This window comes from Tachyglossus aculeatus, chromosome X1 (assembly GCF_015852505.1).
Source record: "Tachyglossus aculeatus isolate mTacAcu1 chromosome X1, mTacAcu1.pri, whole genome shotgun sequence".
Taxonomy (NCBI): Eukaryota; Metazoa; Chordata; class Mammalia; order Monotremata; family Tachyglossidae; genus Tachyglossus; species Tachyglossus aculeatus.
The window spans coordinates 74992750-75013585 of record NC_052101.1 but is presented as its reverse complement, the minus strand read 5'-3'; the positions used below and the strand labels follow the sequence as shown (position 1 = coordinate 75013585).

Sequence of the window (20836 nt, the reverse complement as noted above, 5' to 3'; positions counted from 1 at the left end):
GCAGGGTAGCGGTTTGGATGGAGTGGAAAGGGCGGATCTTGGCAATTTTGCGGAGGTGAGACCGGCAGGTTTTGGTGATGGCTTGGATGTGAGGGGTGAACCAGGGAGCAGAGTCGAGGATGACACCAAGTTTGCGGGCTTGTGAGACGGGAAGGATGGTATTGCTGTCAACAATGATGGGAAAGTCAGGGAGAGGGCAGGGTTTGGGAGGGAAGACAAGGAGTTCAGTCTTGGACATGTTGAGTTTTAGGTGGCAGGCAGACATCCAGATGGAGATGTTCTGAAGGCAGGAGGAGATGTGAGCCTGGAGGAAGGGAGAGAGAGCAGGGGCAGAGATGTAGATTTGGGTGTCATCAGTGTAGAGATGATAGTTGAAGTCGTGGAAGCGAATGAGATCACCAAGGGAGTGAGTTTAGATAGAGAACAGAAGGGGACCAAGAACTGAACCTTGAGGAACCCCTACAGTAAGGGGATGGGAGGGGGAGTAGGAGCCTGCAAAAGAGACTGAGAATGAACAACCGGAGAGATAAGAGGAGAACCAAGAGAGGACAGAGTCTGTGAAGCCACAGACTCCTGCACTAGGGAAATTCTACACAAAACCAAAGAACTTCATCAGCACCAGATGGCAGTGCTGCTCCTCCAGATACCCACCACCCCTACATGGGGACTCCCAGAGCCCTCAGTCCTCCTCTACAGGGACCTCCATGCTGCCTCCCAGGAATCCCACACTGACTCTCATCTGCATCATCAAGGAATCTCTATCCAGACCTGCCTTCCACCACTTGGGTGAGACAGAGAAGAGCAGCAGTGGCCTGAGACTGCCTCCAGTGAACCTCGGGAAGGTTGTGGTGGCTGCTGTTGTAGCGGTTATTGTGGCTGTGGTTGTGACATTGGACTTTGAGCCAGAAGGAGCCTGAAATTCTGCTCCTCTAACCACAGTACCCCAATGAGCTTTCTCTTCAGTCTTTATGCTCCTTTAGTGTTTTGTTTCATCTCTCCTTATGTGTCTGTCACCTAGCCCCACTCCCCCTTTTTATTTTTAGATTGTGAGCTTCTCGAGGGACTGAGACCATGTCTAATTCCCACCGTGTATTCTTTCCCAGTGCTTAGTACAATGATCTGCATACAGCAAGCACATAATAAATACCACTTCTACTACAAAGAACGCAATCCTGTGATCTAGGCAGCGCATGGCCAGTTGATACTCTGAAAGACAAGGAAGTAGAAAACCGGAACAAGGACATATCTCCCAGAAGGCTGTTAACCAGAAAGTGGAGGCAACATGGCATCAAGTTTCAGACCTAATTGAAGTTGTACAAAGTTGCAATGTTGCCCAGCTTTCTATAAGGTTGTGAAATCTTGATCCACCAGAGGTGTCGCATGCAGCTTCTTGAACAATTCCATCAGTATCACTGACAAATCATAGTCAATATTAGAGACATCTAGTCAGGGAATGCAAGTTAAATGGTGCATGACCAGCCATATGGCAATAGCGCTTTTCAATAAAAGGCCTCTTTATTTCATGTATTTTATTCAAATATGTACTCATTCTTATTTTCTTTGGACCAAAGTGGCTCAATTACACCATCTAATCAATTAATTGTACTTATTGAGGACTTACTTTGTGCAGAGCACTGTACTAAGCACTTGGGAGAGTACAAGAGTTGGTAGACACAATCTTTGCCCTCAAGGAGCTTACAGTCTAATGAGGGAGCCAGACAGTAAAACAAATTACAGGCAGGGCAAACAAATAAGTTCCAGGATGTGTAAATAAGTGCCTCTGGGATGGTCAGGGTGGGCCAGGGAGGATGCCTAAGTAATCTGGCTGAGATTACATATATGGAAGAGGCATTAGGAGGGGGAAATAGGGTGGGACAGATGAGAGCTTTGTCTGGGAAGACTTCCTGGAGGAGATACGACTTCAGTAGGGCTTTAAAAATGGGAGAGTATTGGTCTAACCAATATGTAAGGGGAGAGGGTTCCAGGCAGAAAGGAGGGCATGAGCAAGGGGTCTACAGAGGGTGTGGTGAGCGAGAAACACTGAGTAGGCTGGTATTAGAGGGGCAAAATGGATGGTCTGGGTAATGGGAGAAAAGTGAGGATAAGTACAGGGAAGAGAGTTGATTGCCTTGAATCCGGTGGTGAGGAATTTCTGCTTAATGCTGATATGGCTGGGTAACCATTAGAGGTACTTGAGGAATGGGGAGATGAGTGCAGAACTTTTGTTTAGAAAAATGATCTGGGAAGCAGAGTGAAGTATGGAAAGGAGAGAGGAGAAGCAGGGGGTAATGAGCTCAGCAAGCTGATGCAGTAGTGGAGACTGGATATGGCAATCCCACATCATGTGAACTCATCCTGCCTTTGATGCTCCCAATGCTATTTTGTTTTCTTCTGTGCCCCCAAAGCCATGTCTTAGAAATACAACTCTATAATAAAATAGCTAAGTGCATGTGCAGAGCTTCACTGATGACCTGTCAACAACCTATTGAGTAGAAAAGGGGACTCTGACACCTGGCTCCTCTGAGACCAATCTTCTTCATGATTTATTTGAAAACTCACCACACAGCAACAAATGACACTGCAGGATCACAAACAATTAAGTTAGTTTACTGGCATTGAAATTATGCTTTCCTCATCACAGCTTTGAGGGTCAAGAAGTTATGTGGAATATGGATGAAAATCTGCTTCCCAAACAGTTGCTAAATAGTGACTTGAAATGGGGCAATTGGCAACAGGGGGGCAGTGGAAAAGTTTAAAGATGCTAGGTAAATCCATCAATCAATCAATCAATCGTACTTATTGAGTGCTTACTGTGTGCAGAGCACTGTACTAAGCGCTTGGGAAGTACAAGTTGGCAACATATAGAGACGGTCCCTACCCAACAGTGGGCTCACAGTCTAGAAGGGGGAGACAGAGAACAAAACAAAACATATTAACAAAATAAAATAAATAGACTAAATATGTACAAGTAAAATAAATAAATAGAGTAATAAATACGTGCAAACATATATACATATATACAGGTGCTGTGGGGAAGGGAAGGAGGTAAGGCGGGGGGATGGAGAGGGGAGAGGAAGGAGGGGGCTCAGTCTGGGAAGGCCTCCTGGAGGAGGTGAGCTCTCAGTAGGGCCTTGAAGGGAGGAAGAGAGCTAGCTTGGCAGATGTGGGGAGGGAGGGCATTCCAGGCCAGGGGGATGACGTGGGCCGGGGGTCGACAGCAGGACAGGCGAGAACGAGGCACGGTGAGGAGATTAGCAGCAGAGGAGCGGAGGGTGCTGGGGCACAAGTCCAAGTGAAGTGGGAGGTAAAGTGCAAGTACCAGAACAGGGGGCATAACAGCTGAAGACTGGGAGAGTTGTAGCATACCAGCTTGTTGTGGGCAATAATAATAATAATAATGATGGTATTTGTTAAGCGCTTACTATGTGCCAAGCATTGTTCTAAACACTCGGGGGGGATTCAAGGTAATCAGGTTGTCCCAAGTGAGCTCACAGTCTTAATCCCCATTTCATAGATGAAGGCAAGGCGCAGGTCTGCTAACTCTGCTGCATTGTATGCTCTCAAACACTTAGTACAGTGCTGTGCACAGAGCATGCAGTCAATAAATTTTATTGGTCAATGATTGATTGATTGATTGATACTAACAAGCCTGGCATACTGTTATCTAGAAAAGAGTGATCCCTACTGAGTAGAAGTTTTAAGAGGATTGTGAGACTGAAACAAAAATGAAAACAACCCCAATTTTGAATGCCGACTACTCATATACTAATTTTATCTTTTCTAGCACTTTTTTTTCCCTGAGGCATTTAACGAATATTTCTCTCATCCTCTCTCCCTGAAACTGGAAAATAAAAAGTTTCACTCCCTTCCCCCGGCTTCACAAATCAAATAAGCGGGGCTGGGTATATTAGAGTCCAAGGCAAAACCTGGAAGTTTGTCATTCATTCAAATGTATTTATTGAGCACTTACTGTGTCATTGTTACAAGACATTCAGTTTGTCTATCAGATGGGGGAGTACTGTATGGGGCAGGATTCTCCTAGTTAGTGTTAGGATTAGGGTTCTAAAATGTTTCCCTCGAGGCATGTGGCTTTCCCTACAGGTTTTGGATCCAGAGTAAGGAGAAATTTGTCTTGTGTAGATTCAGGTCACAGTAGGAATTTGTCACTAGAAATCCTCCCCCAAAATATATCTTGCCCTGTGCAGAAACAACTAGTGTGTACCACTTCCAAAGAGTAAGAAGGTTGGTTAGAAGGAGTGCAATCTCAGTTTTCTCATCTATAAGATGGAGATAACCACAGGAATTTCAAATTGTTTACAAATAGTATAAGCAGAACAGAGGACAACTCTACAACTGTAAATAAGTGCAAATTAACATAATAATACTTGGATTTTATATAGCACTTTTACATTACTTAAGTCCTTTTAATCCTCACAGTATTCCTGTGAATAAGTATTATTATCCCCATTTTGTAGACAAAGAAACTGAAGCAAAGAGAGGTTAAGTGACATATCCAAGGTCACAGAGCAGACGAATGGCAGAATTGAAACTAGAACTCAGGTCCTTCAACTCCTAGACCCGTGCTTTATACATTATACCAGCATGGCTCAGTGAAAAGAGCCCGGGCTTTGGGGTCAGAAGTTTTGGGTTCAAATCCCGGCTCCCCCAATTGTCAGCTGTGTGACTTTGGGCAAGTCACTTCACTTCTCTGTGCCTCAGTTACCTCATCTATAAAATGGGGATTAAGACTGTGAGCCCCCTGTGGGACAACCCGTTCACCTTGTAAGCTCCCCAGTGCTTAGAACAGTGCTTTGCACACAGTAAGTGCTTAATAAATTCCATTGTTATTATTATACCATGCTGCCTCGCATAAAATGAGATACACATAAGTGCTGAGGATAGGTGCCTAAATACAAGTACTAACGGCAGTTGTTGGATTGACATGATCTAGGAGGAGGAGATTAATCAGAAGATGCCTCCTGAAGGATCGGGGTTTTCAGGAGGTCTTTAAATTTTCAGGGAGCTGTGGTCTGGTGTGTTTGAAGAAGGAGGGAATTCTAGGCAGGTGGAAGAATGCTAGCAAAGGGTCAGAAAGGGGAGAACTGAGAATTAGGCACAGTGAGTTCATTTATGAGTTGGAGTAGATACACAAACTAGATGTGATAGGAATAGAATGGCCAATGATGGACCTCCCATTTACCAAACAAGGAGATGCCCATGACATCACACACATCACATCAGGCAGGCAGAGTAATGTGATTATGTCACAGGTTTTGTTTTGTGGACATATGTGGAGTTCATGTGATCCTAGAACATTTCTCCAGGGAGACTTCACTTCCAGGCCTGTGTGAAGTCTGGTTTAGCAATCAAACTGTGGTGGAAGGAGGCTCAGGTTCAAAAAATGAAAACTGGACATAAAAAGTGCCCAGTATGGAATCAAAACCAACAAGAGAAAGTTGAAAACTGATCAAATAATAATAATAATAATAATAATAATAATGGTATCTGTTAAGTGCTTACTATGTGCTAAGCACTGTTCTAAGCACTGGTGAAATCAGATGAATGGCCAGCCTGAATGGGAGCCTAGCCGCAGGAAATCGTCTCTCTGAAGTTAAGGGACTCAGATTGCCTCTGACATTTTCTTTTACCTTGGTAACTTTGCAAATGTGAAAGGCACATTCTAACATCCACATTCCACTCTGAGAAGAGGCTGGAAGTCAGGACCCCAAGGTTTGAATTCCTGCTGTTTTACTGACCCGCTTGGAGCTTTGTGCAATATGATTTCTTCCTGGGTTTCCTCTTCTATAAAATTAGGATAAGAACCTTCTTTAATCCACCAAGGGATCTATTTTACCCAATAGCTCAAACCCATACCCACTAGCAGAAATCTGGAGCATTGACTCACTGGAACAATATAAGTATTTCTGATTCATTCAATCGCATTTATTGAGCACTTACTGTGTACAGAGCACTGTACTAAGTGCTTGGGAGAGTATAATGCATCAATAGACACACTCCCTGCCCACAACGATCTTACAGTCTAGAGGACTGTAGACTGAAGAACTGAAATCCATTTTGTCTAGCCAACATTCTCAGTCCCATCAAGACCAGTTTTGTTTTAAGAATAGCTTTTTCCAAGGAATTCTTGGACTTTTGAGAATTCAGCTTACTTTGAAAACTTAGAGTCAATGCAATTCAGATTCTGCTCCAAATAGGACAACCAATCAATCAATCGTATGCAGTGAGAGCTTACTCTGTGCCTTGCACTGTACTAAGCGGTTGGGAGAGTACAATATAACAGAATTGGTAGACACGTTCCCTGCCCATAATAAGCTTACAGTCTAGAGGGGGAGACAGACCTTAATATAAATAAATTATGTATGTGTACATAAGTGCTATGGGGCTGATGGAGGGGTAAATAAAGGATGCAAATCCTTTGTTCACAGGAAAAGGATAAATCTGAAGCATAGTAATGGATCTTTTGTATGATAATAACAAGAAGAAAGGATTGACATTGTTCTTTACTCTGAAACAGACAGAAATAATACAAAGATTAATAATAATAATAATGGCATTTGTTAAGCACTTACTATGTGCAAAGCACTGTTCTAAGCACTGGGGAGGATACAAGGTGATCAGGTTGTCCCACGTGGGGCTCACAGTCTTAATCCCCATTTTACAGATGAGGTAACTGAGGCACAGAGAAGCTAAGTGACTTGCCCAAGGTCACACAGCTGACAATTGCTGGAGCTGGGATTTGAACCCATGACCTCTGACTCCCAAGCCCAGGCTCTTTCCACTGAGCCATGCTGCTTGGAGAGTTAAATGCCCTGGAAGGGAACAAATTATTTCAATCAATCAATCAACCGACCAATCAGTGGTATTTATTGAGTGCTTACTTAGTGTGTGCAGAGCATTTTACTAAGTTCTTGGGAGAGTACAACAGAGTTGGTAGGCATGTTCCCTGTCCGCAATTAGCTTACAGTCTAGAGGAAGAGACAGACATTAATATAAATAAATAAATTATGGTATGTAAGTGCTGTGGGGCTGAGGGAGGTGTGAATAAAGCTTACAAATCCAAGTGCAAGGCCAACACAGATGTATATATGTATATATGTTTGTACATATTTATTACTCTATTTATTTATTTATTTATTTATTTATTTATTTATTTATTTTATTTATTTATTTATTTTACTTGTACATATCTATTCTATTAATTTTATTTTGTTAATATGTTTGGTTTTGTTCTCTGTCTCCCCCTTCTAGACTGTGAGCCCACTGTTGGGTAGGGACTGTCTCTATATGTTGCCAACTTGTACTTCCCAAGTGCTTAGTACAGTGCTCTGCACACAGTAAGGGCTCAATAAATGCGATTGATTGATTGATTGATTGATTGAGAGGAAATGAGGGCTTAGTTGGGGAAGACCTCTTGGAGAAGTGCTTTTAATAGGGCTTTGAAGTACGGAAGAGTGATCATCTATAAGTTATGAAGAGGGAGGGAGTTCCAAGATGGGGGAGAGAGGTTGGCAGCAAGCTAGACGAGATCAAGGTATAGTGAGTAGGTTGGTATTAGAGGAATAAAGTGTGGACTGGGATATAGTAGGAAATCAGTGAAGTGAAGCACAGGGGAAGGTCGAGTGTTTTAAAGCCTATGGTAAGGAGTTTCTGTTTGATGCAGAGGTGGATAATAATAATAATAATAATAATGGTATTTGTTAAGCGCTTACTATGTGCAAAGTGGGCAACCATTAGAGCTTCTTGAGGAGTGGGGAGACATGGGCTGAACATTTTCTATAGGAAAATGCTCTGGGCAGCAGACTGAAGTATGGGCTGGAGTACAGAGAGACAGGAGAGTAGGAGGTCAGCAAGGAGGTGGGATAGGATAAGGGCTTGGATTAACAGGGAAGCAATTTGAATAGAGAGGAAGGGGGAAAGAGTACAATACAACAGAGTTGGAAGATAAGTTTCCTGCATATATAGAGCATACAGTCTAGAGGGGAGACAGACATTAATATGTATAAACAAATTCCTAGGTTTTTCTTTAGAGTATATCAAAATGTATCTTAATTTTGTTCTAATGGCTATGTGTTTCCTCAAATGGGAAATGGGAATAGCTCACCCAGGGAGCTATTCAGAGGCAAGACTTGCCTTTATTGAACTGGATTGCCTTCACATGAAAGATGACACTACTGATGGTGAGACTAGATCTCTGAGAGAAAATCTCTTGTACACTTGCATGCTTTGTCCATGAAAATACAGCAGTGCACCTGATAAGAAGCAATGTGGCCTAGTGGATAGAGTATGGGCCTGGGAGTCGAAAAAACCTGGGTTCTGATCCCATTCATTCATTCATTCGTATTTATTGAGTGCTTACTGTGTACAGAGCACTGGACTAAGCACTTGGAAAGTACAATTTGGCAACAGAGACAGTCCCTACCCAACAACGGTCTCACAGTCTAGAGGGAGGAGACAGACAACAAAACAAAACAAGTGAACAGGTGTCAATACCACCAAAATAGATAAATAGAATTATAGATGTATATACACATCATTAATAAAATAGAGTAATAAATATGTACAAATATACACCCGTGCTGTGGGGAGGGGAAGGGGGAAGGGCAGAGGGAGGGATTGGGGTGGTGGGGAGGGGAGGAGGAGGAGTAGAGGTCGTGGGGAGGGGAGGAGGAGCAGAGGAAAAAGTGGGGGCTCAGTCTGGGAAGGCCTCCTGGAGGAGGTGAGCTCTCAGTAGGGCTTTGAAGGGAGGAAGAGAGCTAGTTTAGAGGCTGGCATTGGCGGGCATTCCAGGCCAGAGGTAGGACGTGGGCAAGGGGTCAATGGTGGGACAGGCGACAACGAGGCACAGTGAGGAGGTTAGCAGCAGAGGAGCGGAGTGTGCGGGCTGGGCTGTAGAAGGAGAGAAGGAGAGAAGGAGAGAAGGAGAGAACCTTCTAGTTATCGCCCCATATCCCTCCTACCATTCCTTTCCAAACTCCTTGAATGAGTTGTCTAAACGCGCTGCCTAGAATTCCTCAACAACAACTCTCTCCTCGATCCCCTCCAGTCTAGCTTCCGTCCCCTACATTCCACGGAAACTGCCCTCTCAAAGGTCACCAATGACCTCCTGCTTGCCAAATCCAATGGCTCATACTCTGTCCTAATCCTCCTCGACCTCTCAGCTGCCTTCGACACTGTGGACCACCCCCTTCTCCTCAACACGCTATCTGACCTTGGCTTCACAGACTCCGTCCTCTCCTGGTTCTCCTCTTATCTCTCCGATCGCTCTTTCTCAGTCTCTTTTGCAGGCTCCTCCTCCCCCTCCCATCCTCTTACTGTGGGGGTTCCGCAAGGTTCAGTACTTGGTCCCCTTCTGTTCTCAATCTGCACGCACTCCCTTGGTGGCCTCATTTGCTCCCACGGCTTCCGCTATCATCTCTACGCTGATGACACCCAGATCTACATCTCTGCCCCTGCTCTCTCCCCCTCCCTCCAGGCTCGCATCTCCTCCTGCCTTCAGGACATCTCCATCTGGATGTCTGCCCGCCACCTAAAGCTCAACATGTCGAAGACTGAACTCCTTGTCTTCCCTCCCAAACCTTGCCCTCTCCCTGACTTTCCCATCTCTGTTGACGGCACTACCATCCTTCCCGTCTCACAAGCCCACAACCTTGGTGTCATCCTCGACTCCGCTCTCTCATTCACCCCTCACATCCAAGCCGTCACCAAAACCTGCCGGTCTCAGCTCCACAACATTGCCAAGATCTGCCCTTTCCTCTCCATCCATACCGCTACCCTGCTCGTTCAAGCTCTCATCCTATCCCGTCTGGACTACTGCATCAGCCTTCTCTCTGATCTCCCATCCTCGTGTCTCTCTGCACTTCAATCCATACTTCATGCTGCTGCCCGGATTATCTTTGTCCAGAAACGCTCTGGGCATATTACTCCCCTCCTCAATAATCTCCAGTGGCTACCAATCAATCTGCGCATCAGGCAGAAACTCCTCACCCTGGGCTTCAAGGCTCTCCATCACCTCGCCCCCTCCTACCTCACCTCCCTTCTCTCCTTCTACAGCCCAGCCCGCACCCTCCGCTCCTCCGCCGCTAATCTCCTCACTGTACCTCATTCTCGCCTGTCCCACCATCGACCCCCAGCCCACGTCATCCCCCGGGCCTGGAATGCCCTCCCTCTGCCCATCCGCCACGCTAGCTCTCTTCCTCCCTTCAAGGCCCTGCTGAGAGCTCACCTCCTCCAGGAGGCCTTCCCAGACTGAGCCCCTTCCTTCCTCTCCCCCTCGTCTCCCTCTCCATCTCCCCCATCTTCCCTCCTTCCCTTCCCCACAGCACCTGTATATACGTATATATGTTTGTACATATTTATTACTCTATTTGTTTATTTTACTTGTACATATCTATTCTATTTATTTTATTTTGTTAGTATGGTTGGTTTTTTTTTTCTCTGTCTCCCCCTTTTAGACTGTGAGCCCACTGTTGGGTAGGGACTGTCTCTATATGTTGCCAATTTGTACTTCCCAAGCGCTTAGTACAGTGCTCTGCACATAGTAAGTGCTCAATAAATATGATTGATTGATTGAGAGAAGGGAGGTGAGGTAGGAAGGGACAAGGTGATGGAGAGCTTTGAAGCCAATAGTGAGGAGTTTTTGCTTCATGCGAGGGTTGATAGGCAACCGCTGGAGATTTTTGAGAAGGGGAGTGACATGCCCAGAGCTTTTCTGTAGAAAAATAATTTGGGCAGCAGAGTGAAGTATAGACTGAAGGCGGGGGAGACAGGAGGATGGGAGCCCAGCTCCACCACTTGTCTGCTGTGTGACCTTAAGCAAGTCACTTAACTTTTCTGTGCCTCAGTTACCTCATCTGAAAAATGGAAATTCAGACTGTGAGACCCATGTGGGTCAGGGACTGTGTCCAATGCAATCATCTTGCATCTACCCCAGTGCTTAGTACAGTGCCTGCCACATAGTAAGCACTTAATAAATACCAGTAACAACAACACCTTTTCTGGTCTTTGGCCATTTGAGGTGAATATTGCTGAGATACTAATGATGAAGAGGGGAAAGTTATATCCCAGCCCTAGCAAGACATGTGCTTGAGTTGTTGTTTTTTCCAGTAGTGGTGATGGTCTGCACTGAGCTATCCACACATTTTCACCCTGATCCCCTCTGCCTAGGGGCATACATTGCAAGAGAGCTGGTAGGGAGGATAGGTGCAGTTTGTGGTCACGTATTTGGTAAGCCATCACTGAATATGATAGAGTGGTTTAATTAGGGTTGGGGAGGGTCTTTTCCACTTTCAATAAAAGCCAGGAGAAAAACAAAAAACATTTTAAAAAACCCTACAAAAATATACGCAGTTGAACCTGATATAGACTCACAGGATCAAAGTTGGTTTTAGGGGAAATGTGAGAAAAATAAGATGAGCACTTGATCCTTTGTTGGTGGAATGAGAAGGGGTTCTGGTTCCTTTTTTAACTCAAAACAAATAAAACCAAACAACCATTCTTCAAAAATAACATAAACATGCCTCAACTCGGATAGGCTTGCCTGAAATAAAGAGAAGAAAAGCAAGAGAACTCTGTCCTTAGCCCTGGAGTTCCTAATCCTACCTCCTAAGAGATGATTTCTTGCTCCCCACCCCACTGGGGGTTAAGAGATTCGTGTTCTACAACTAGGGTTAGCATCACCTTCCTTCAGTCCCCTTCCCCCGAGGGCCTGTGGTAAGCCTTTTCGAAACAAAGAGTCCACTGAGGACAGTCTGAGCTTTGTTATGTTTATCCCTAAATTATGTTCTTTACTGCTGACCTTGTTAACAGCCGTGTGTGTGTGTGTGTGTGTGTGTGTGTGTGTGTGTGTGTGTGTGACAGAGAGAGACACAGAGAGAGAGAGAGAGAGAGAGATTTGCTTTTACAAGAGGTGAACTGTTGGAGAGGTTTTGGTTCCCTTGTGATTTCAAAGACTATGTCCTCTTACTTCACCCACCAGAGTGTGTGGATACAATTGCACAAAGGAGATCCTGCAGAGGTAAAACTAGCATATTTGTGCTTAGAACCTCGCCCTTAGAGAACCGTGACAAATTGTGGTCCAAGGAATGGTAGGGTCAAATAACAGAAGGGGGACAGGGCAAATCATGGTTTTGCAGCTTTTATTTCCTCCATAATGTTAATGCTTGGTGATTTCTCCCATGGAACTGCTGCTCCCCAGGGAAAATCCCTGAGTTTCCCCACCTTCAAAGCCTCATTGAAAGCTATCCAGGAGGCCTTTCCTGACTAAGCCCTCCCTTTCCTCTTCTCCCACTCCCTTCTGCATTGCCCTGACTTGCTCCTTTTGTCCCCCCCCCCCCCGCCACAACACTTATAAACATATCTGTAATTTATTCATCTTATTATTAATAATAATAATGGCATTTATTAAGCACTTACTATGTGCCAAGCAATATACTAAATGCTGGATAATAATTGTGGCATTTGTTAAGTGCCTACTATGTGCCAGGCACTGTACTAAGCACTGGGGTGGATACAAGCAAATCAGGTTGGATACAGTCCCTGTCCCACATGGGGCTCATAGTCTCAATCCCCATTTTACAGATGAAGTTACTGAGGCACAGAGAAGTGAAGTGACTTTCCCGAGGTCACACAGCAGACAAGTGACAGAAGTAGGATTAAAACCCATGACCTTCTGACTCCCAGGCCTGTGTTCTATCCACTAGACCATGCTGCTTCCCTATTTCTTTATTAACGTCTGCCTCCCCCCGCTAGACTGTAAACTTGTTGTGGGCAGGGAATATGTTTGTTTAGTGTTGTATTGTACTTTCCCAAGTGCTTAGTACAGTGCTTGGCACACAGTAAGCAGTTAATAAATATGATTGAATGAATGAATGAATAACCCAGGAATTATGAAGTATGATGATTTATCAAGGAACAGTCCATAGTAAAGTCAGTCTGGGCTGATAAGAACTGTGTTTAAATTCAACTCTGCTTATTCTAGTCCCAGTGTGGTTATTAGACTGTTGTGTGACCTTGGGTGTGTGTCACATAATAATCAATCAATCAATGTTATTTATTGAGTACTTACTGTGTGCAGAGTACTGTACTAAGCAATTGGGAGAGTACAATATAATAGAGTTGGGTAGGGAACGTCTCTATATGTTGCCAATCTGTACTTCCCAAGTGCTTAGTACAGTGCTCTGTGCATAGTAAGTGCTCAATAAATACGATTGAAAGAATGAATAACTCCTGCCCATTAAACAGCTTATGATAATAATAATAATTGTGGTATTTGTTAAGTGCTTACTATGTGCCAAGCACTCTACAAAGTGCTGGAGTAGATGGAAGAAAGCCAGATTGGACACACAAACTCTCTGGGCCTCAGTTTCCTAATTTGTAAAATGAAATTATTACCTGCCTCTCTCTTTGCTTTGAGGCCAAAATGTGATAACTAATGTTAAAGCATTTTTGAAAAATAAATGCATTCTATAAATTTAAGTTATATTAGGTATCAACAGGCTATTTGCTACATTTCTTTGACTGGATGGGGAAAAGGGAATTTTCATTCTTTTTTTAAAGTCCCCTCCTATTAAACTAAGTCTTCCTAAGCCTGCAGTTTTTCATCATACTCTTTGTCTTTGATGTCAACTAAGCCACAGAATCATAGAGGTGAAAGGTACTAATGGAGATTTACCTGTCCAGTTAATCTATTTCCTAGTAACAACCCTGAAGATATTTTTCAACAGTGTCCACTTTTCTGCCACTGGAGACTGTAGACTCTAAAATAAATTTATTAAGCGGGCAAAGCAATGCATGGCTACCCTCACTTATGGGTTAGGCGGGTGGTGCTTGGAACAAATCTCTCATGAAAACATGGGGTAAACAACTGAAAGGTAGTAGATGAAATCTGCTCCATGATTAACAGCTCAAAAGATGTTTGGTATGCCCCTCCATTGAGGTTTTCTGGTTCCGTATGTCCAAGCAAGTCAGAGGCCCTGGGTTATAATCTCTACTCCACCACTTGTCTGCTGTGTAACCTTGGGCAAGTCATTTCACTTCTCTGTGTGTCAGTTACCTCGTATATAAAGGATTAAGACTGTGAGCCACATGTGGGACATGGACTGTGCCCAACCTGATTAGCTTGTATAATAATGATAATAATAATGATGGCATTTGTTAAGCGCTTACTATGTGCCAAGCACTGTTCTAAGCATTGGGTTAGGTACATGATAATCAGATTGTCCCACATGGGGCTCACAGTCTTAATCCCCATTTGACAGATGAGGTAACTGAGGCACAGAGAAGTGAAGTGACTTGCCCAAAGTCACACAGCTGACAAGTGGAAGAGCCAGGATTAGAACACATGACCTCTGACTCCCAAGACCAGGCTCTTCCCACTGAGCCACGCTGCTTGTATCTATCACAGGGCTTAGTATAGTGCCTGCCACATAGTAAGTGCTTTAATACCATTTAAAAAGCAACTACGTGGCAATTTTTTTGTAGTCATGCAAAGAATTAAATTCAAAGAGCAATAATTTTCTGACAGATTTGTCTGATTGGTAAGGCTGTGCCTTGGCATTTTTAAGCCCATGTCACGGTCCTGATGGCACATTCCACCCCCCACCAAACTGCTATTTTTAGCACTTTGCTGAACAGCCGGATAGAGATATTTTCATTTGGCTATGAGGGAGTGGGGAAGGAATGAAGAAAACCAGGGGTGGGGGCAGTGCACAACTCTGCTGCTATAATTGCACACAAATGTACTGTATCTTCTCTCCACTCCTGCCTTGGCAACAGGTGCACATCTAACCCACACCTGCTGCCTAGGCAAGCACACCAAGTATAGGAGGGATTAAATTCTCTGTCTGCTGATAGAAGTGTGATTGCCTGGCCTGTCTGTCCAAGCTCTGCAGCCGGGGTCTCAGCTCATTCTGCCGAGCCTCCGATTCAGAAATCCCTGGCCCTGTGACCCAGAATAAGCCCATATTAATCAACCAAGTGATACTTATTGATTACCTGATTACTGCTGCTTGGGGCGGTGGGGAAATGAGAAAATCTCCCCTACTGGGCATATGTTCAGAGGAGTCAGAGTGCCTTAAACACATGTCCAGAGCCGGAGGCAGGATTATCGCCTGCTATCTCAACAGCCACGATGCTCCTGGCTACCCCAAGAAATAGTCAAAGTAGTACTAAGCAGTGTTGAGTGCCATTATGAGTTGAATGAGGGCACACCCTAGACTGGGACAATACAAGGCTTTGCAACAGCAAAGTAGGAGAGGAGTGGTGTTTTCCCTTTTGTATGAAAAACATCCAAAAAGATGGAGGGCAGCCTCTATGGGGCTATAGCTGGCTGCTCCTGGGAGAATAGGGTTCATTCTTTTTAAATGATGAGCAATCATTGAACTGAGACCATGCAAACTAGAAAAAGCTGGAACTTACATGAATAGAAACACAACACACTATAAAACTAAGTATTGGAAAAAGATTGCTTTCCATTTATTTTCAGTTTATTTCAATACACTAGAACACTCATTATCCAAATATGGACAGTGGCTGTTCTCTTTCCTCTTTTTATATTACAGCACATCTGATGCATGTTCTTGGGGATAAAAACATCTTTATTAATCACTCAATGGCATTTATTGGGCACTTATGTGCAGAGCAGGTTATTGGAATTTGTTATCATATGTTTAAAAGTAGTCTGTTTTGAATAAAAAATTAAAGAGAAACAATATCTTAGTAAATCAGATTATAGAAATAACCGGTGTCCACATGGGCAACAATAACACAGAAAGCACAGAGCTTTCTTTTAATAAAAGCCTTATGAAAATGATGTCCATTTCTGCAACATCAGGTCATAGTCACTTAGTTATCCCCATTCATTTTAAATGAGGCCAGTCAGTAACATCACTATTAGTCAAGGTAAGAATTGTAGACTTTTCAAAACATGTTTATTAAAATAGATAGACAGTCTTTTAAGACAAAACAGGAAGTGCCCCATTATAACATTCATTGTTATAAGATTCATTATTTCCCACTTTTCAGGAAAAGTAAGAATTCCAAACTAAATTAAGAATACAATGCTTCATTACTTCAGCAGCACACATTTCCAGGGATCCCTGGTTTTCTATTACCGAAATACAATTGCAAATTTTCTTTATTCTTCCTATTCCAGTCAATTTGTGGTGAAATTGTTTTTTACCATCAAAAACTGTTTTTCCCTATGTGATCTTTTCAGTTTTGCCCGACGATTTTGGAACCAGATCTAGAATTAGGGAAGAAAAAAGCAAACCCTTAAAAAACATACATTCATTTTTCTGGGAGAATTCTATTAAAACTTTAAAAAAATTATGTAATCAGTGATGGGTCTAAAAGATGAGCAATATCAGCAGAAATACATACTGAACTTTACTATAATTCATAAGGATTCTGCAATGTAAAGGAATAACTATTAATGCTAGTTGCATCACATTCTGTTCACTAGTCTTGACAGAAAAGAAATGATGTTTCACATAACAAATACATTCTCAAGTCACCTGTATTCTGTCTTCCTCCAAATCCAGTTTCTGAGCTAATTCTTCTCTGATGTCAATACCAGGGTAAGAGTTTACTCTAAAGACATTCTCCAACACTTCAATCTATGAAAAATTTATTAAAAGATTATTTGGTTTATCAACTTACAAATCAATTACAAGACTTTCACAAAAAAAATCCCCTACAGACATAACAGAGAGCTCTTATATCCAAACTCTTCATCCACAAGAATCAGTTTTCCCAGAGTTTTCTGAGACAGCTGTGTTTGTCTGATATGGACAGTGCATAAATCAATACCTATTTAAATATAACGTATGGGGCTCACAATACAACTGTTGTAGTGTACTAACTCTATTGTATTGTACCATCCCAATTGCTTTAGTACAGTGATCTGGACACAGTAAGCATTCAATAAATACCATTGATTGGGATGAAAATCACTACTTTCTACAATTGACACTGCAGAGAGCATAAGGCAGTTTTCTGTATTGTATTTAATGAAAACAAATTAGAGCTGTTCAAACAGCAAAGGTGCCACCTAATGGCACTTCTGGTCTTTCTCCTACTTAGAATGTGAGCTTCAAGTGGTACAGGGGACCATATCTGATCTGATTATATTGTACCTACTCCAGCACTTGGCACATAGTAAGTGCTTAACAAATACCACAATATTATTCATTCATTCAATTGTATTTATTGAGTGCTTACTGTGTTCAGAGCACTGCACTAAGTGCTTGGGAAGTACAAATCGGCAACATATAGAGACAGTCCCTACCCAACAACGGGCTCACAGTCTAGATTATTGCTGTCTTCAGCCTAAATACCAGCATTGGTTACCTGCTCACAATTTAGTTTGGAGTTTGATGGGAGAAGAGGGGAAATAATAATAACAATAATAATAATGACATTTGTTAAGTGCTTACTATATGCAAAGCACTAAGCGCTGGGGTGCATACAAGGTGATCAGGTTGTCCCACATGGGGCTCACAGTCAATCCCCATTTTACAGATGAGGTAACTGAGGCCCAGAGAAGTTAAGTGACTTGCCCAAAGTCACACAGCTTACAAGCATCAGAGCTGGGACTAGAACCCATGACTTCTGACTCCCAAGCCCAGGCTCTTTCCACAGAGCCACACTTCTTCTCTGCCTATTCCCCAGTTGGAAGTGTTTTGCCCAATTGTAGTAAAGCTGCAGTACAGTCCATAGACTGCACAATGAAGAGTAGAACAAATTAACTATCCATTCCTATGGTGGTAGACATCTTTTTATTATATGAGCTATAAAAAACTCAGTTATGCAGAAATGTCCTTTGATTGGGTTTAATATGATTATCCTTAGCAAGCACTTAATGACTGCCATAACTTGACCAACATTCCCTTTAATTCAGCTCTGAGGACCGGTTGCTGGCCTACTGATTTAGGCTAGTGAGGTCAGAGGAGGGTGGAGGAGCTGAAGCTGCGTTACTTCCAGGACCAAGTGTTACCAGTGTTGAAAAGCACAGGTTGGTGACATTGCTATGGTACTTAGTCCCAGAAACCAAGGTTGAAAGTACCCCCGACTTATCCTCTCTGGCCTGAGTGGGCGGGGGCACCAGCAAGCTCCCCACAGGGTTGCAAACCTTGAAGAAAACACTAAGCCAGACTGGCCTCCCAAGTATTCTGGCTAACTGTATTTTTGAACATTTGCTACATCTGTTTCTGTTATTCGAGTGTAAGAAAGTCAGAGTGTTTCATTAAGAAAGGTTCTTTACCCTATGAGGAAATGAACCCAATAACCATAAATGTATCTAACATTCATGTTCAAAGATGACACTGCTGAGGGTGAGATTCTACTCCTATATAGAAGCAATCTCTTCCACTTTCCACATATGAAGATGGAGTCGGGCACCCTATCTGGCCGGCCCCTTGCCACTGAGGAGAGGAAAACATTGCATTCTTAAACAGGGCTACTCACCCAGGGGATTGTCATTCCCTCAACATGGGAGAAGAATGGGGTTGCCCGTATTCAATCAATCAATCATATTGATTGAGCACTTACTGTGTGCAGAACACTGTACTAAGTGCTTGGGAAGTACAAGTTGGCAACATATAGAGACTTCATGAGATTTTAGTTGAAAGGTGAGGTAGTATATTCTCTTGCTGACAAGGCGAGTATTTGGGGTGATAGATTGAGCAGATTCAGCCACACTCTCTCTCCCAGTCCCCCTGTAAATTCTTCCTTGAATTTAACAGGTGAATGAAATCCCTACCTGGTTTCTGGTGAAAGCAGTTCTTGGTCTTCTGCCTCTGTACCAGCTTAGCTCTGTTTTAAAAGACAGTCTTTCTGAGGCTGAAAAATACTTTTCATATTTCAAAATCCTTTTTTCTGGGATTGGATAGCCTAGACTATGGGAGAATGAGATCCCATAAGGAATGAGAGGGATATACACACAAGGACTTCCATTTTCCCCTAAAACCAGAAAGATAAGAGAAATTAAGTTTCCAGGTCTACAGTTCAAGGGTTTTAAGATCGTTGCAAATTGACACTGGTGGGGTTGGGGGGAAGGAAGAGAAAGGATCTGTAGCAGATTAACAAGGGAATAAAAACCAAATCCTGCATTAAATATATCATAAATCATTTGTATTTATAAACATGTCATTTATTTTACAACAACGCTTGAATAGTACCAGAAATATCACCAGCTCATGACACTCCTGGAGATAAAATGTTGTTTGAGGATATAACACTCCAGTCAGAGAGGCGCCTAGTTATTTCATTGCCTTTCTCTCCTGCAGCTCACCTGGCCTGCTTCAATGATTTCATTTTAAAAGCCTTCACGCTGCTGAGTATAGTCCGCCAAAAACATTCAGCCTGTAGAGATCTCTGTCTCTTTTCACCCCTCAGCATGACCTTAACTCAATTTTCCATTTTAATAAAATTCAGCCCAGACCAACCCACATTACAACTTTATGTCAGCAGGATGGAAAGAAGTCAGTAAACTCCCTACTTGACTGGTGGTAATCTAGGGAACAGGACCTCACCAATATGTTTCAGCCTCAGGGTTGTTAAATATTGTAGTTATGCTAAAAAGAGTCATAAGCCCAATTAAAAAACTCAACTGTTGTGAAGAAAATATATGAGTGAGCTGTTGACATACCCAAACTGTCACCAGAATCTGTCCACGGCCCGCGAGGTTTAATCGAAGGAATGCAATCTTTCTTCTGGTCTGATCCCAAAATGCTGTCAATTGAAAATGGATAAGGTGATGGTTTGTTTTCCACCAAACAGGCTCCTTTCTGAAGAGTGGGAGACATTCTTGTGTTAGCTGTACAAGGGGACGTGCTTCTTGCCATCATTCCCCCTTCAGCCTCCGTTGCTTAGCACCACCTGTACTGACTCGAGGTGGTTTTGCAGGTCCACCTTATAGTTGTGTTGACAAGCAGAGTGGATTTAGAAGGGTACTCATTAAAATCCTGTATTAGAAAGTTTTAGCATGTCAATGAAGACTCTCCCACCAAGAGGCATGAGGAGTTAATTGTTTATTTGTTTGAAAGTAATGAACAACTAATGGCAACACCAGGGGGCTACCAACAGGGACAAAAAAGCGTTATCTCTCCTCACCAGAACATCGACTTAACTTTCTCAGAACAAGTGATGCACATATGTAAGACTTCTCTTTTATTTGAAATCATTAATGTATAAAATCAAGCTTTTTCCCCGGAACTTTATACTCTAATGGACTCCTAAACATACAGGCATGATAGGAAATCAGTCAAGTAATAAGTAATCTCATTTAAGTGAATTTTCTTCCAAGGAAATTTAAAAAATAATCTCTTAATGCTATTAGGGTAATCCTGATGATAAACGCCTCAGTTTTTTTCATATGCATATGTTCTGGTGAATGTGGTCAACAAAAAAAACAATAGTATTTGGCATAAGGCACACAGGAATAGGTTGGCAGTGATATTAAAACTCAGTGTAATTGTCTTCCAAGTACCTAGATTAGTTCACAGGAGCAGTTGCACTAAGTATTTTAAATAATGTGCTAATTAATTCATTTCCTTAATTTTCTATTAAATGAGTTGAATGCAGTTTATCTGAAAGATTGCATTTATGAATATTTCCTAGCAGTTTTAATATGACAAAATTTAAAAGACATGACAAAATCTTGGTGTTGTTATAAAAGATCAAAATAGGAACAAAATTTAGTACCTTTTTCATCATAACCGCCCTCATTTGGAATTTTGAAGAAGAAGGATTTGGATTTTCATGTAAATGAAAGAGAAAGAAATGGACAGAGTAGATCTTTCATCTCATGATCCAAAGA

At 42.6% G+C, this 20836-nt stretch overlaps 1 protein-coding gene across 1 annotated transcript; it reads right to left on the bottom strand.

Moving 5' to 3' along the window:
* Window positions 1–16171: 16171 nt before the first annotated feature.
* Window positions 16172–19823, bottom strand: HESX1 (HESX homeobox 1). Its single transcript, XM_038771624.1, has 4 exons — window positions 19667–19823; window positions 18779–18978; window positions 16533–16634; window positions 16172–16261 (listed from the first exon to the last, which is right to left on the bottom strand). The coding sequence occupies exons 1-4, from the start codon at window positions 19821–19823 to the stop codon at window positions 16172–16174; spliced, it is 549 nt and encodes a 182-aa protein (XP_038627552.1).
* Between the last annotated feature and the right edge of the window lie 1013 nt (window positions 19824–20836).

Bases quoted from the DNA above. Each gene is read 5' to 3' on its own strand.
- HESX1 (XM_038771624.1), bottom strand. From the start codon at position 19,823: ATGTCTCCCACTCTTCAGAAAGGAGCCTGTTTGGTGGAAAACAAACCA. The intron at 18,979-19,666 runs GTATGTCAACAG...TTCTGGTTTTAG, and splicing joins AGATTCTGGTGACAGTTTGG to GGGAAAATGGAAGTCCTTGT. The intron at 16,262-16,532 runs GTGACTTGAGAA...CCCTAATTCTAG, and splicing joins TGGAGGAAGACAGAATACAG to ATCTGGTTCCAAAATCGTCG.